Genomic DNA, 15229 nt, shown 5'->3' on the forward strand with positions numbered 1-15229 from the left:
GCGGGGGCGAGCGCGTCCCCGGGTCCCCGTCCGCCCGACCCCCGCGCCCACAGGCGGGCTGGCAGCGCGCCGCCGGCCCCTGCGAGCAGCCAGGCCCGCCTGACACGGATCAAAGGGGCTGGAACGGCCGCACAATGCCGCTGCCCGGGGCGCTGCAGCCCTTTCTCCTGCCCTGCGCTTTCCTGGCGCAGTTCCCTGCACGTTCAGCAACTGCAAATGGTGATGCCGGAGTTCTGGCCCGGTCCCAGTTCGCCCTGTAAAACAGCCAAGTTCAAGTCCCCTGCGCAGCAGTCGCCGGCAACCCACCCACCCGACAGTGCACGCTTGCACCTTGCGCTGTGGCACCCAAACAGCCTCCGCTCAGCAGCACTAACCAGGTGTTCAGGAAGTTATTGCTAATCGCTTCCGTATCCCCTGGGCCAAAACAGGACTTTCCCCACAATCAGCACTAACAAAGTATTCAGTATCTATGGCCTTCAAAAAAAAAAAAAAAAAAAAAAGAAAACCAAAAAAACAAAACCCGAAACACAGCAGAGACTATCATTCCCTCTACAGAGTGTAGGACAGGAGCACACAGTTTGGGATAGACACAGAAGTCAGTCACTTAAAGGAAAGGACAAGGCTTTGAAGTCCAAGCCCATGCCACAAAGTCTGAAATAGTTGATGTAAAATGAAAGCATGCCCCAATCTCACACACGTCTTTGCAGAGGAAGAAAACAAACTGATCAGGCCTCTGGGGAAGGAAGGAACGCCAGGAATAATTCACAGTATGCCAAGCTGTAGGTGGTGGTGAGACAAGGAGAAGATAATATATCTGATTTACTTGTTTTTGGAATGCTTGTATTTTATGTGATTTGTAAAAAGATTGAAAAGACATTCAGTCTTCTCTGCTACTGAAGCAATGACTATAGAAGACCAGAGAATTAATACCTCACCACAGACTTTTTAAATTTTTTGTTAACACCAGCTTTCCTCATCAGGTTCAAAAGCAGAAGAACCACTACCAAAATGCTACATATTGCTGCTCTGTTCCTGAAGTCAATTAACTCCTTGCTTCAGTGTCACACACAGCCACTGCCTTCACAGTACCACAACCCAGCCCAGGACCTCCAGGCCGAATGACTCATTCCCTACAGTTAAAGCACCTAGATTGTCCCACCAAAGTGCTGTCACTTCTTACTTTCTCACAATATGGTAATGGTACAGTTTACAACTTGCACCTATTTTGTTTTCATCAATGACCTACCACATATCCATGTGGCAAAAGGCTCGAAACTCAAGCAAAGCAGAAAAAAAATAACAGAGAGAAGAAACATTCAGATTTCTCAGTCAGACTTTATCCTTAAGGATAAATACGAACAACTGAAGGAAAAATAGGAATTTATTATATTGTTTTTAATTTTCAAGACAGGGCACTGTCTACTTTGCTATGACTAACAACTGCACAGCTATGCAATTACCAGTGGTTCTCTGAATTGCACTATTGATAAGGAGCATCAGTCTTCCCTCAAGAACAGGTCTCTTCCTTGCCTTCAGTAAGAGAAAGTAATGGCTTTTGCAGAGCCTGAGAAACATACAGAGGTATTTCTTGTTTTCTGTATTAACTATTCTTAACGCTCCTTCCATTTTTGCTGATTATTTTCTTTTCTTTTGTGCAAAAGGCAGGGGTTTGGTCTACATAAAACTCCAGAGTTTTTTTTCCTCTCCAAAGTACTAAGCCTAATTCTTTCCTCTTGTTAACTTGTCTTACACAGACACACAGTTCCTCTGGTGTTACTGTTAGAATTCACTCTTTCGAAAGCATGCAAAGAACCAAGTCTAGTTACTTAAGATGAAGAAATAAAACGGTCTTTCTGTGCATCCAATACATGACAGCAAATGGCTTCCTAAGCAAGAAAAAAACTGCCTTTGTGCCACTTGTCCTCAAAAAATAGAAAGGAAAAAAGTCTAGGGGAAAGAGAAAAAACCTGGAAAGATCACATGAGAATATAGTTCTTCTACACTAACACCCAAATACAATGTCCATTAGATCCTTTCGGGCAGACCCACTGTCGAAGAAGAGTCAGGAAAAGCATGGCATGCATACCTCCAGGCACAGTACATCTGAGGAAGGACAGGATGCCACCCTGCTATTGCTCCTCTGGCTTCATCTGAGAGCACGCAGGAGGGCCAGCAACCAAAACCAGTCAGCCACTATGCTGCCCTCAGCTGGAAAAGGAAGAGATGGCAAAGTAAAAGAATGATGAACCAAGAATTCACAGAGGTAATGCCACAGAGTCACAGATCAACGATGTGTTTAACGTTGGTAACTATATAGCCAGAACCCAGATTTCACACAACTGCCTCCTCTTCTGTACTATTGCAGACATGCTTTAACGACAGAAGATCTTCCCTTTCCAATAAAAGCTGCAAAAACGCTCTAATACCCATTGCAAAGGCTGTGTGAGTGCATCACCGGCAATGCAGCTGGACTCCCAGCACCTGTGCCCATGCACACATACAGTGCCGGACTACCATTTCAGAGCTAACCACAAAGATTTACAGGTGCTCACGTTAACCAAAGGTCAGAACGAGATATTTTTGGACATAGACTTTTATTCCAAATATTAGGCCAGTGCCGATGAACAATGCAATAAGCCTTCATTTGTTTTCATGTCACATTACAAAGACGGTATTTTTACTTACACGCCAACAGAAGGTGGTTTATACGCAGATTTTAAGCAGGCAGGGAACCTGAGCCTACCTCGGTACTCAGGCAGGCTACTAGTATCCTACCTTTTGACTGTAGGATTCAGGAGAGCCTCACGGAACTGTCAAGAATTAAAGCGCAGTTCATGTAAATTTTGTAAAAACTAAAACACAATTCCATGAACTCCATTGAAAATATTTTTTTAAAATCAGATTTCATTTGCATCACAAAACACTTCACATTATTGCTAAAGGATACTGGCAGCTTACAATACATTAAAAAGATACAACAAAAGCAAAATAAGACTTGTAAAACCATACTAGGAGAAACTCAAAAGGTCAACATCGTGCAGTGAAGTAAAAAGTACGTACCCTAACAATCAGATCATATACAAATAATTTAAGGTAGCATTCTGAATATATGAAAGGAATTGTTTGTAAGAGATATCTATATATCAGCATTTAACCACTGTGTTTAATAGGGCTAGCACAGCTGATACCACCTATAGTGCGGTTACAAAAGGTCCCAGCTGCTCATATGTTTGGGAGTTTCTGTTTTTTAAAATGCAGAGAAAGAAACAGCCTGTGTTCAAGAGAAGCACCTCTTTTTGCCATTGTCCTCCCACCTTTTTATTTTTTCACTTAACACTCCCACCTGGTATCTTTATTTTAAATTAATAAGCAGATAAAAACTTTACAGGTATTTTAAGTCATCTTGTTCCTGTTACGCAAAACAGAATAGCAACCAAGTGATTAGACACATCTGCTCCCAGCATAGTTAAACTGAGATAGTCAGCTAATAGCAACTTCCACCATAACTGAACATTAACAGACTTCCATAATGCAGAATTACAAAGGATATTCCCCCTCCATTGCTCTCTGAAGACCTCTTCAGAGAGTTTATCAAAGATAGAACACGCACACTCTATCAATAACGTAGTACAGCTGTGCCTTGCACTTAATCTGAATTTGTCCATAGTCCCTCCACCATGAAGTATTTTCACATTTTCACAGAAAGCTCATGCTTCAGGTTATTTTGTGGGATTTTGCCTAAAACTTTACAGTGAAGAGAAGAAACTGGTGAAAAAATGTTTATCATAGTCATTTGAGAGTAAAGGTAGAGAGAGATGTTTTTTACCCTAGCTACGGAACTAAATTCTATTGTTAAAAAAATTGTTGAGTTCTAAACTAATGTCATCTAAAAAGCAGGGTTATTGGCATCAAATGCATGTAGGGGAAACACATCTTGAAAGACTTTTGCCATTAGTATCAACAGAAACAAAATGAGATATCTTTCTTACTTTCTAGTTATTTTCTGGACCATTGAGTGAGAAGGATTAAACTTTTATACTATCATACTGATCTAGTTTCTAAACACTAAGACTCCGCACAGAACAGTCTGCAAAGCTAATTGCAGCCTGTCATCCCAATTTCTTGTGTAAGCAGCCATTTGGGCATCAAACAAACCTCTATTTACAAGTACATGCGCTCTGTTTGCAGTATGTGGATTACACAGTACCTCTTTAATTACATTACATGTAATTCATTCCATAACACAGCTCAATAGGATAGCTTCTAGCCATTCGCCAAAGTTCTTGCATGGTGCCAAAGGCCCTTGGCCTGTAACACTTCTCTTTTCAAACACTTCTATCTGTTGAATCAATAAACAACATGCAATTTGTTAAAAAAGCAACCGTATGAAAAATATTCTTTTCCCAGCATTTGGATTGATTCGCTCCACTAATGACTAGATAATGTTCTTCTGCTCCTCAGGGTTGCACCACTACTGCCACTGCCTAGGTCCTCTCAGAGTCAGAGGTAACACTCATTGACCTTAATGGAAGGATGAGTGACTGCCCCTTCTGTTGTTTTATACGGGCACTTATTTAATCTCATTTCTGCAGTGTTTTTATGCTCTCCAGTACTACATTCAAGGACATGCTTGGCGTAATGTACACGGTCACTTATTTTCGTTTTCTTTCCTTCTAAGATAGATTAACAGAGTGTCCTGCAAGTAACTTGTGTCTGCCCCAAGAACACACATGTAAAGCCAAAGTCTCAACTTGGGTAAATCAGCAGTAAATTCACCAGGGTAAGTAAGTATCAGGTACTTCGGAATCTGTTCACCAATCGTGAACTAACACACTCTCACCAAATTCTGCTTTCAGTGACATTTGTGCTTTGCAAGTGTTCCACAATGTGGTCCAGCAGAACTGCTCTTTTGGCAGTCACACCGTGAAAATGGGGAGATCTACAAACAGGAGAAAAATAAAACAGGGTAAACTTTACAAAGATCATCAAAGGCAGACTGTAAATTTGTCGAAGTGGACTCTGCTGTCATGATGCGTCAGTTCATGCCTCCCTACCTCCTCCCAACTCCGAGAAACAAAGCAGCAAAGCAGCAGTAAGAAAAACATATCAAATGACATAAAAAAATGCAACAGAGCAGGGAATAATAATACCTGTGGAAGAAATAACATTTTCAGAAGTGACTACTGATTTAATTTGTCTGTTTCTGGGCATTTAACTAGGGACGGTTTAAACAGCCAAGATTTCAGAAAGTGCTGGGCACCCAAATATAAAAATGACACCCTGGAAAAGACCTCACATTAAGCATCTAGCAATAGCAAAAGGATGCATTTAATTTTATTTTTTTTTATACATACCACTACTATTAACACTTTGCTTGATCCAGTCAACAAAAACACCGACATTTGTGTATACTCCTGGGTAGCTCTTCCTTCCACATCCCAAGCCCCAGCTAGTGATTCCATGAAGGGTGTAAAATCCTGAGTTATCTTCTGAAGGACAAACTAATGGGCCACCAGAATCACCCTGCACAAGGACAAAGGAATCTTGTTATGAGCTAACAACATTCCTTATGCTTTTAAAATACCAGTTCAGTTACGAAAGGTCCCAGCTGCTCATATGTTTGGGGGTTTCTGTTTTTAAAAGGCAAAGAAAGAAACAGCCTGTGTTCAAGGGAAGTAGCACTTTTTGCCCTATGAGTAATTAAAATCCTACTATTATTAAGGAGTCTTTCGCTGTAAATCACCTACAGCCTGTTTGCAAGAAAACAGCTTTAAGTGAGGTTTTAACTTTCCAGAGGTTTTAACCCCTTTTCAGAACCCACCATGGCCATACCCCAAGTGTCAGAAGGCAAAGGTGATGTGTGCAACTTACTGTGCATGAGTCCTTGCCTTCTTCCAGAGGGAATCCAGCACAGATCATCTTCTGGGTCACTTTAGTAGGAAGATTTATGTAATAGCTCTGACACGCATCAAGCACCAGGATGGGGACTTCCAGCTGATGCAGTTTTTTCCCCTTTTCTCTGTCTTGAAGTAAAAGACATCTCAGAAACCAGCAGAGGCATGAATTTGTGATTCCACAAAGAAGCTTTGCTCTTCCCCTTTTCAAATGGTCTCAATCCAAATCATCTGATTCCTTTCCTCCCACCCACTTCCCTGCATGTCCAGCTGAACTTACGCAAGTGAAAACTTTTTAACGTTTGTTCTCCCCAAACTAACGTATAGACAGAATGAATGTTACAACACAGAACACAGTATTTAAAACACAGTTATAGCATGCTCAACCTTCAAAACAGCAAAGAGTGCCTACCTGCTTCGTGCGCACCCCATCCTGTGACAACGCACACCCTCGAGGGCTGAACCGCCTCCTCCTGGGCAGCGGGGAGGCACACCGGGCGCACGTAATGGTTGAATTCTAAGGGCTCAGTCAGTTGCAGTAAGGCAATATCAGAGTCCATAGTGGTCTTGTTAAAACTTGGATGTATAATATACTGCTTGACTGACCTTTTCTAGGAAAGCAAGGACATTGACATTTTCTGAATGCCTTGGGAATCCAAGTCAGGAACTTTGGTTTCCTAAGTTTTCAGGCCAAATACAAGATGCATGAATAAAGAGGAGGACACGTTTAAAAGCAGCTGCTGAAGCCACCGGGTTTCTTATATTAAGTCAAGATTATGCTTCTTGGACATGAATCAGGGAACATGCAGGAAACTCCATCCAACAAGTGTAGGCAGAGGGCCTTGGAAAAACATTTGTCCAGTCTGAGCAAAGTGGAAGGTTGTGCCCCAATTATTTCTGTCTTAGTAATAGGCACCAGATAATCTAAAGACAATACACTCCTCATTCACACATTCTCCAAGATACTGAGCTTTAGAGTTCATTGCTGGTGGAGGCACAAATCTGTGGTGACAACTTCTCTGACAGTCACACAAATGCTGTTGTGTAAATGCAGATTAAGGTCAGCATGCAGGCTGTTAGATGGCTGCATCATCAACATTTTTGGAGATGCATTTACATTTAAAACTATTTTATAAGATTGATTTATATTTTATTATTAAGCAGAACTTATAGTACCTGTCTGTATTCTTGCTCCGTAAGATCATGAAGTCCTGTTACCACCATCCATAAGTCTGTGTATAGTTCCCTTAAAAAAAAAAAAAAAAGAAAAAAGAAAAAAAGATACGTACGTTCTCAGGTTGGTATAATATAATATTTATTCTTGAAACCTATGAATCTTCAAACCTCCACCACCCAAAACAGATACTAGGGCCCTACGTATTCCTGGGCCAATAACTTCTGAGGCCCATACTCCCGTGCAAATCTATGGAAATCTTCCCACTGACTTCTAGAGAGCATGAAATATTCTCATGCTGAGGCAACAGGACCTTTCAAACATATAGTGAACTGAGGGAAAGGTCACTTTTATAAGGACTGGGTGTGCCTGATGCAGAACACAAGGCCTACACAGTCTACATCATCCAGGGACAGTGGTGGTCCCTACCTTCTTAATAAAAAAATGCGTAATCTTCAAAACATTACTACCTATCAAATGGTATCAAGAAATGCAACAGCAATATTTCATTTCATCCTTTGGTTTCTTAACCAAACCCTCTTCACTGCCTGAAAATCTGTCATAACTCCCTGATGAAATTAGTTGCGTAGAATCGTTAAGTCATGTATGCAAATTCTAATGTGATGGCTATGTGCCATAGAGAATTCCTCCTTAAAACAGCTCTTAAAGCAGTACCATCAGCCAATGCTCCTGACACAGAATTTTGCAAACTGACATTTAGAAACTTGGAAGCCAATGCCCAAAATTCAAAACAGCACTTGCATTTCAGATCCCCAGTTTTGTGGGGGTGGAGAAGAGAATCAAAGAAATGGAGAACATAGACGTCTAGGCATCTTTGGCATTCGGGGCGTTTGAAAGCTGACCCTCATTTTAAAGTAATTACAACTTTATTTCAAAACAGGCCAGAATACCTAATTATCAGCAATCCTGAGAGGATTTTTAAAAAATATTTTAGTTACCCAGTGTATGTGAACTTTAAATTAATGTACCTGCGATTAATCTAAACTTCAGAACAGGTACAGCCTAAGAGATGAATAAACAAATTGCAGTTTAGAAAGTCTTTTAAAGAATCCAAAAGTCACGTAGACTACCCTTTTGTCAATAAAGACAGAAAAATTTCCATGTAATCTGATTTAACAGCTTGACACGTTCTTAGTAAGGGAATGGCATCAACACTGTGCACAAAAGCCTCCTGTATGCCCTCCAAAATCTACACAAATTCAGTCATTTTTTAAATTTTTGTATAGGTTGATTCCACCTGGACGAAACATGCTCTGTAAATTACTGAAACACTAGGAAGTTACCTTAGAGTCAGTGATGGATGACAAGGTATCTTGTCATCTCTTCTGAAAACTGATCTTAACAAAAATGAAGCCTACAGAAGCAGGCTACTTACTTCCTTAGTAGCCACTATGATCCTAGTACGTGTGTGGAGCAAAAGAACCAGTGCCAATGTGAGCTGTAAGTAGGTGGTAACCGAAATTGTGCCAGCAACCCTGGGCAGAACCACCACGCTGCAGAGATGCACCACACAATTACAGATGTTCCCAAGGAAGGGGTCATCCCAGTGTACTTACTTAGAATTAAAGCAGTGAGCAGCTGTGACAACCCATTCTTTGGCAAGAACTGCTCCTCCGCAGATATGCTCATCTGAAATTTGTACACTGACCTGCCAAGGCCATGAGTATGGTACGGCTTCTTCACCTCCAATTATCCTACTGAAGATGAACCTGGGCTGATTTGAAGGCATACCACAAATATCATCTGAAACAGAAAGCACTGATGTGTCAAGAAGTCTTTAGAGGTTAAGATTTGGAGAAGCAAATAACTGTCCATTTAAGAGTAATCCCACAACTTCTCAGGCTTCCCTCTTCCCCTTTTTTGCTACATCTTTCAACTTAACTCATTACAAAGGATCCAAATGTTTAGAACTAGCATGAGGAGATGATCTTAACAAAAACAGAACTTCCCAAGATGAAAGCGACTGCTTACCTTCACAAGTTTTAGCCTCAAATCTACAATGAATATGGACTCATGCCATTCTCCTGGCAAGTACCCGGGGCGTGGGGAGTAAGGGAAGTTCTAAAATACTGGTTATTATTTTCAACCACTCTGTACTTTTTGCAACTACTTTCAAACCAAGTAGGCGTAAACTAACATACAAGCTAAAATAATGTCATTACATTGCTGAAAATGACTTAACAAGATGAAGGAAACACAAAAAACATAGGTTCTGCTATTCTAAAGCCAAAGCTAGAAGTGTTACTGTTCATCTTTTTATTTCCTCAAAATATCTTAATGAAAAATTCTGAGACAACTGCATCCATTAAATATTTGGAGAAAACACCATTTAAATTATAGTCCAAAAGGTACTCCCTATTCCCATGAAGAAAATGTAACTTAGGCTTACCTGTTGTATCCTGTATTTCTTCTTCAATCATATCCACATCTTCAAATTCTTCTTCACTAGTTGAATCCAAAGTGTCTAAATCTAGCAAATAAAAAAAGCAAATGCATTAGCAGGCTGTCTTGAGTGATATTTTTATTACAAAATCACTTTTATTTCCTTTATTATAATTTCTGTAGAAGGAATAGGTTTCTATTGTAGGGATCTGTGCTATTAAATCTTTACATGGTAGTAAAGTGCCATTTAAAATGCACCAAAACACTTTTACACAAAATAAAACTCTCAGGGTTTGGGTAGATTCATTGTTTCTCTTCACTCACTCAACAGACCCTTTGTTTAAATGCCTCAATAAGTTCACAATACAGTTATTTCACTGAAACAATTTGTTAGATGAAAATAATTCTGAACGGCCAGATTCACTGAAAGGCCCTTTGTGCTGCCCCGAAGAGGCAGTTTCCCAAGTTACTTTTATTACCTGACACATGAACAAACGAGATTGTAGCTCTGAATCCTCCAAAAGTCTCTGTCTCATCAGAGTGAAAGACAACCAGCATCACAGCAGAGGAGCTTAGAACAGGTGCTGGGAGGGCGAATCCACAAGATTTAGCTAAAGATGAGAAAGCAAAGTCTCGCTGCAGATTATCACGTACTTTTCAACAGTGGGTACCCAACAGTCTGTGTATTCCAGCTCTCACACAGGAGGGTAAAACACAACTTTGTACAAGAGAGGAACAAAGATAAGCAGACTGAGGCTGAAGGACTGTTCTATTACTCCTGACAGTCTGTCCTTATTCAGTAATTATCTCAAAGAACAACAAGACTCTTGCATTATTTCACAAGAGTCTATTGCAGCACTCACACTCATCAGTTGCCATTACATACAGAACACACTGGAAACATGATTCCTCCGTATTAGTGTTTCAACACCACCATCTGCTAGTACTAATCCCAGCAGCAGCATCAAGCAAGGGCTGAAACCAGCTGATTGGGAAAGGTCTTCCTCTCATTCAGCGTAAGCCAGAGGAATCTCCAGCAAGGTGGCAAGAACTACAGGAATGCTCATCTGGAGTGAAGACCCTGGAACGGAGACCTCACAAGTGCTTTCTCTGACTAACCATTACCATAGGAAAAAAAAATAATAATGTGTTATGCCCTTTTCTTTATTTACATGAATTCAGAACTGAATTTCATATAGAATTTATATACACAAAACTACTCTGTTCAATGTAGCTTTGCCTCTGTAAATGGAACAGAAGCAGCAATAACAGCAAGTATTTTTCAAGGTACTGAAACTAGTACCTTTAACATCATCTAAGACTACTGAAGCAAATAATTTTAGACTGTAAAACAGGGCTAGTAAAAGTTGTAGAAGAAATAAGTCATCCCCAAAGTATGTCAAAAATCAAAAAAGTCAAACCAATTTCTTCCTGTTTCCCCACATCTTCATACACAGTCACGGCATCGTAAGAGCAATCTTCACTCTCTTCTACTTCAAAAGACTGGTATGTAAGCTTTAAATAAAAAATGAAAAGGTGAACCTTGTTGTTAAATTCACACAGAAAAATTTCAAAGATCTACAGCAGGGCCTTTAGTATTCTCAATGATTCCTTCAGGGTTTGGTTTCTGTGACATACAGACCTCTCACAGGTGGTACATAACATAGTGCATTTGCTACAAGAATCTGTCACGATGAAATTTAAACCAGAAAATCCTGTTTTACTGTAACCTAAAGGAGAAATCAGAACCTATTGGGCTTTTGAAATGGGAAGTTCTTTCTCTTAACTGCACCCAGCAGCATTATTCAAGCTTATTTGGCTTGATCTTGCTTGCCCTCAGCTGCATAATTTCTTGTTACCTCAGTGGTGCCTACTTCCATTCTGTAGCCACAAGAAGGACTCATATTATACCTTGATGACATGGTCCTCCGGCGCACAAATAATCCACTGACAGTCTGCCATGTTGGTGTAGCGCTCTGGATAGTGCATACTTTGTAACACTCCTTCTTCAAAAAGGACAGCTAAGGACTCACAGCCAGAATCTGGAAATCCAGGAAAACAAAAATAGAGGTACCGTGATTTGTTATTAACGCATTCACCAAAAAAAAAAACCAAACCCCCAAAAAAACAAAAAGAAGAAAAAAAAAAAAGGAAGATAAATTAAATCCAGAAAAAGTCTTGTGGTGTTTTCACACAGCTGAGAAAGAGCAGCAAGCCAAATCCTTCTGTTTGAAAAAGATGCAAAGAAAATGTTTAATCTTTTCCCAGGCAGAAGAACAAGTCAACCCATGACTATAGCGTTCCCTTTTCACTACAGGCAGTGCACAGCACTGCAGGCACAGGCACCTGTGTGGGGTGAAAGAAGAGCTGGATACCAGCATGTCACAAGAACATTTGCCAACTTTCTTTGGAGAGGAAAGTGGAGACGTAAAACATAACCACAGGACATGTCCTCCTGAGGGACTATACAGTGGGAAGGCCCCGCAGAGAGGATTCCTCCCTACACTCCGCCCTTACACTCTGCAAAGGAAAGAAACTAGCTGGAAAAGCTGCAGGAACAGGTACACAGGTGTCTGTCTGTATCTAGATTGCCCAGACTCAGCAGATGGCCCTTGGGTCTGCTCTCTAACGAGAGTGAACCACTCTGCGCAGCACAACCGAAAGCAGTTCTCCATGACATGTATGTTAGCATTAGTGGCCTGCCTCCGGGCCCCTCCATGAAAGCATGCCTGGGACTAGCAAAGCAGCTTTCATCTGGAAATGCTGCTCAACTGACTAATGTTATTGAGTGTTAAAGCATCCTGAAGTAGGGAAGGAATGAGATCTCATATAAAGTGGAGAGAGGAGGTAAAGTTAAACACCATCTCACACCTATCTCTTTCGGGCATCCCAGTTTCTCCACAATTTCACGCGGCAGCTTAACCACACTAACCTTGGCCATAGCATCATCCACACAGAAACATCATAGAAGCTTCCTCTGATTTATTTTCTCCTGAATTTTGTCTTCCAGGTCACCACCCGAGTGTGCAGACAGGTGTGTTACTTAGACTTACCAGGAAGAATATCTGGTGTAAGAGCTTTGTAGGTCATGGAAAAACCAGTTCCATAATCCTTGCTGTCAGAAACAAATTTCAGCCTTATACTACTGGAGCCAACCAAAATAGGTAATGGAAGATCTCCTCCGCAGAATTTCCCTGAAATATTAGAGAATAATCACTGTTTAAAGTCTTTAGTCACTTGAGAAAACTTGCATGTACCATTTAGCTATAAGCATTTTAGGCTGAAAAGGGTATTGCTTATTCATTCCTCTACATTCCCTATTAATCCACTAGCCCATAGAGATGCAAACTATTAATGACTGAGAATCACTGACACCAGCAAGTTCTATGCTGACACAGTTCCATACCAGGCGTTTTCCATTCTTTTCTCCTCCCACACTCTTTGTCTTTTATTTTAGATCATATGTCACAAGGTATCCATCATGAAAACGTAAGTAAAACATAATCAACCGCCATGTCCTCATGGGGTGTACTTGCTGTTAGAATAAAAAGGCATACTGACGGCTTATTTCAAGGAATAAAGGGAGCGCAACTCACCAACAAGTCTGTTGTCTTTTGAATAGACTGATAAAGAATCATAGTCACAAAACGTTTCTGGCTCTATATCAAAGTGGGAAAACCGAAGCAATATATAATTCCCTTCGGGTACAAATAGAGTCCATACACACAATCTGGAATCACAAACGAGTTCCCATTCACAAAACTGCAACAAAAACCAACTACACTGGTATAGGGAATAGTTTCTGAGAAAAGACTGCGATCTGTGTACTTACTGGTGGTTTTGATAGAACTGTTTGGGACTTCCAGGAAAATGTAATTCTCCTTCACTGTCAGGGAGTTTGCCATCCTGAATGCTACAAAATGCTGCATTGTAGAATTAAAACAAAATAGAAGGAATCAGGTTTGACACACATGCAATCATTTGTTCCACCAAAAAGCTCAAACGTCTAGAGAATATTGTGAGACTCACAAGAGTGTTTAGCCATGCCTTGTTTCTGCGGGCAGACTAATGCTGGGTCTTCTCTCTGCTCTCTTTTATTTGGAATTATGGTAAGTCACTTTTAAAACGCATAATTTGGGAGCAAAAACGAAGCACTGCCAACACACTATCATATTTTATTGCAAAATAGCAGCCCTTGCTTTTTACATTAAAGAAACTATTTGTTAAATGAGGATTTCAGTATAAATATTTTTCAGGGAGGGAAAACACATACCTCAGGACATAAGAAAAGCATTCATTGCAGCCCATTTGTAATAACATCCTTAGTTATGTTACAGCAGGAGGCTTTTGCAACAGTACAAGATGGTATTAAAGACACTTTAATAGAAGAAGCAGAAGCTTTCCTCTCCAGATCAGTGTCACTAGAAACACAATTACTTACAAAAATTACCTCCTCTTGCCTTTTCTTCTCTTTGCAAGGTAAGCCAGTGAGACGTTTATCAACAATTATGTATATGCAAACAAATTCAAGGAGTCATGTACTTAGAAGATTATCTTACCTGGAGCATCCTGGGAAGACCAGTAACAAATTTCAAAAAGACAAAACCAGCACTTAAATACCCAATTCTCACTGGCCACAGCAAGTCTATACAAACTGACCATGTGCCCAAGCTCATTTATCATCTGAGAAATCTCACTCTAGGCTACTAAAAGTAGAATTTTAAGATCTACTTCACAAGAGTTGTTCGTAGTATCTTTATGTGACCTCGTACCTCAACAAACAGAGCATCCAAAAAGAACAAAAACGTGGCAGAATCAAAGTAAGACTTCAATTTTAAAATGTTACATTTGGGGTTGTGTTCTGTGGGGGTACTTTTTTGCATTTTATTCATCGAAATAGACACCAGACAAGTAGACAGATTCATCATAGACTGCACAAAAGTACTACTAATTTAACTCATATTTTCCATTTAGAATCTATATTTTTTTCACATAATCAGCTTCACTAGATTTCATGTATTGCTTGATGTTCTGTTCTACATTTTCCCCATTAATTTATTTACATTTCAATAAAACCATGGCTTTATATGTGGAACTGCCTTAAGGAAAATTCCTTTTTTAAATCACCAGTACAACCCTACCTAAGTAATAATTATTTTTTTTACAGAACCAGGAGGAAAAAAAGTATATATTTAAAGTATACATTAAAAAGTGCTTTGATGAGTCAAGTTTCTTCACATTTCTTCCTTCAAGTTTATATATCAGACTATTTTGGGGTCTTTTTATGCTCCAACACAGACAGAAGATACTGAAAGAACACCATACTCACCTGTGGAGCTTTTCATTTTCAGATCTAATGAAGGAGGGACAGGGAAAGGGGTGGAAAAAGAAGAATAAATTACTGTAGTTTCGTATTCACAATGTAGGCTATATTTTTATCTGTGTTAAATGGTAATTTTATACAGCTAGCACTAAGGCAAATTCAAATGCTTCTTGGGGACACAGTACCTTCAATATACTAGTAAATTTTCAAGTTCAGGCAATGCTGGCTTTGGAATAAACAATTCTGGAGTAGCCACTTCTAGAATTAACCATACATTGCATTGATAGGCCACCGCTCAGTCTGAGCCACATACTATCTTTCTATGCACTTGCTGAGTAAATACTACACATTTCAGGTAAGGGTAGCAGAATCTAACTGCTAGCATCGTATCAGAGACATTAAGCTTGACAGCAATTACGGTTAAGATCTTTTGCA

General features: G+C 40.1%; 1 protein-coding gene across 5 annotated transcripts in view; it reads right to left on the reverse strand.

Annotated features, from left to right (window-relative positions):
• Positions 1 to 6: 6 nt before the first annotated feature.
• OVCH2 (ovochymase 2) overlaps positions 7 to 15229 on the reverse strand; it is a 39918-nt gene continuing 24695 nt past the window's right edge. For 4 of the 5 annotated variants that reach the window (XM_056353216.1, XM_056353215.1, XM_056353217.1 and 1 more), the window contains 15 exons: positions 14801 to 14824; positions 13304 to 13394; positions 13068 to 13201; positions 12525 to 12665; positions 11383 to 11513; positions 10893 to 10986; positions 9951 to 10082; positions 9479 to 9559; positions 8646 to 8832; positions 7071 to 7140; positions 6307 to 6505; positions 5872 to 6023; positions 5355 to 5523; positions 2087 to 4939; positions 7 to 254 (listed from right to left, as the gene is read on the reverse strand). In XM_056353216.1, the coding sequence (XP_056209191.1) occupies positions 4917 to 4939; positions 5355 to 5523; positions 5872 to 6023; positions 6307 to 6505; positions 7071 to 7140; positions 8646 to 8832; positions 9479 to 9559; positions 9951 to 10082; positions 10893 to 10986; positions 11383 to 11513; positions 12525 to 12665; positions 13068 to 13201; positions 13304 to 13394; positions 14801 to 14824 (1628 nt within the window). In that variant the 3' untranslated portion in view covers positions 7 to 254; positions 2087 to 4916. Of the gene's footprint in view, positions 255 to 2086; positions 4940 to 5354; positions 5524 to 5871; positions 6024 to 6306; positions 6506 to 7070; positions 7141 to 8645; positions 8833 to 9478; positions 9560 to 9950; positions 10083 to 10892; positions 10987 to 11382; positions 11514 to 12524; positions 12666 to 13067; positions 13202 to 13303; positions 13395 to 14800; positions 14825 to 15229 lie in introns of those variants that run through there. The other variant, XM_056353219.1, reaches the window with a different exon arrangement.

Source organism: Falco biarmicus, chromosome 10, assembly GCF_023638135.1.
Source record: "Falco biarmicus isolate bFalBia1 chromosome 10, bFalBia1.pri, whole genome shotgun sequence".
Taxonomy (NCBI): domain Eukaryota; kingdom Metazoa; phylum Chordata; class Aves; order Falconiformes; family Falconidae; genus Falco; species Falco biarmicus.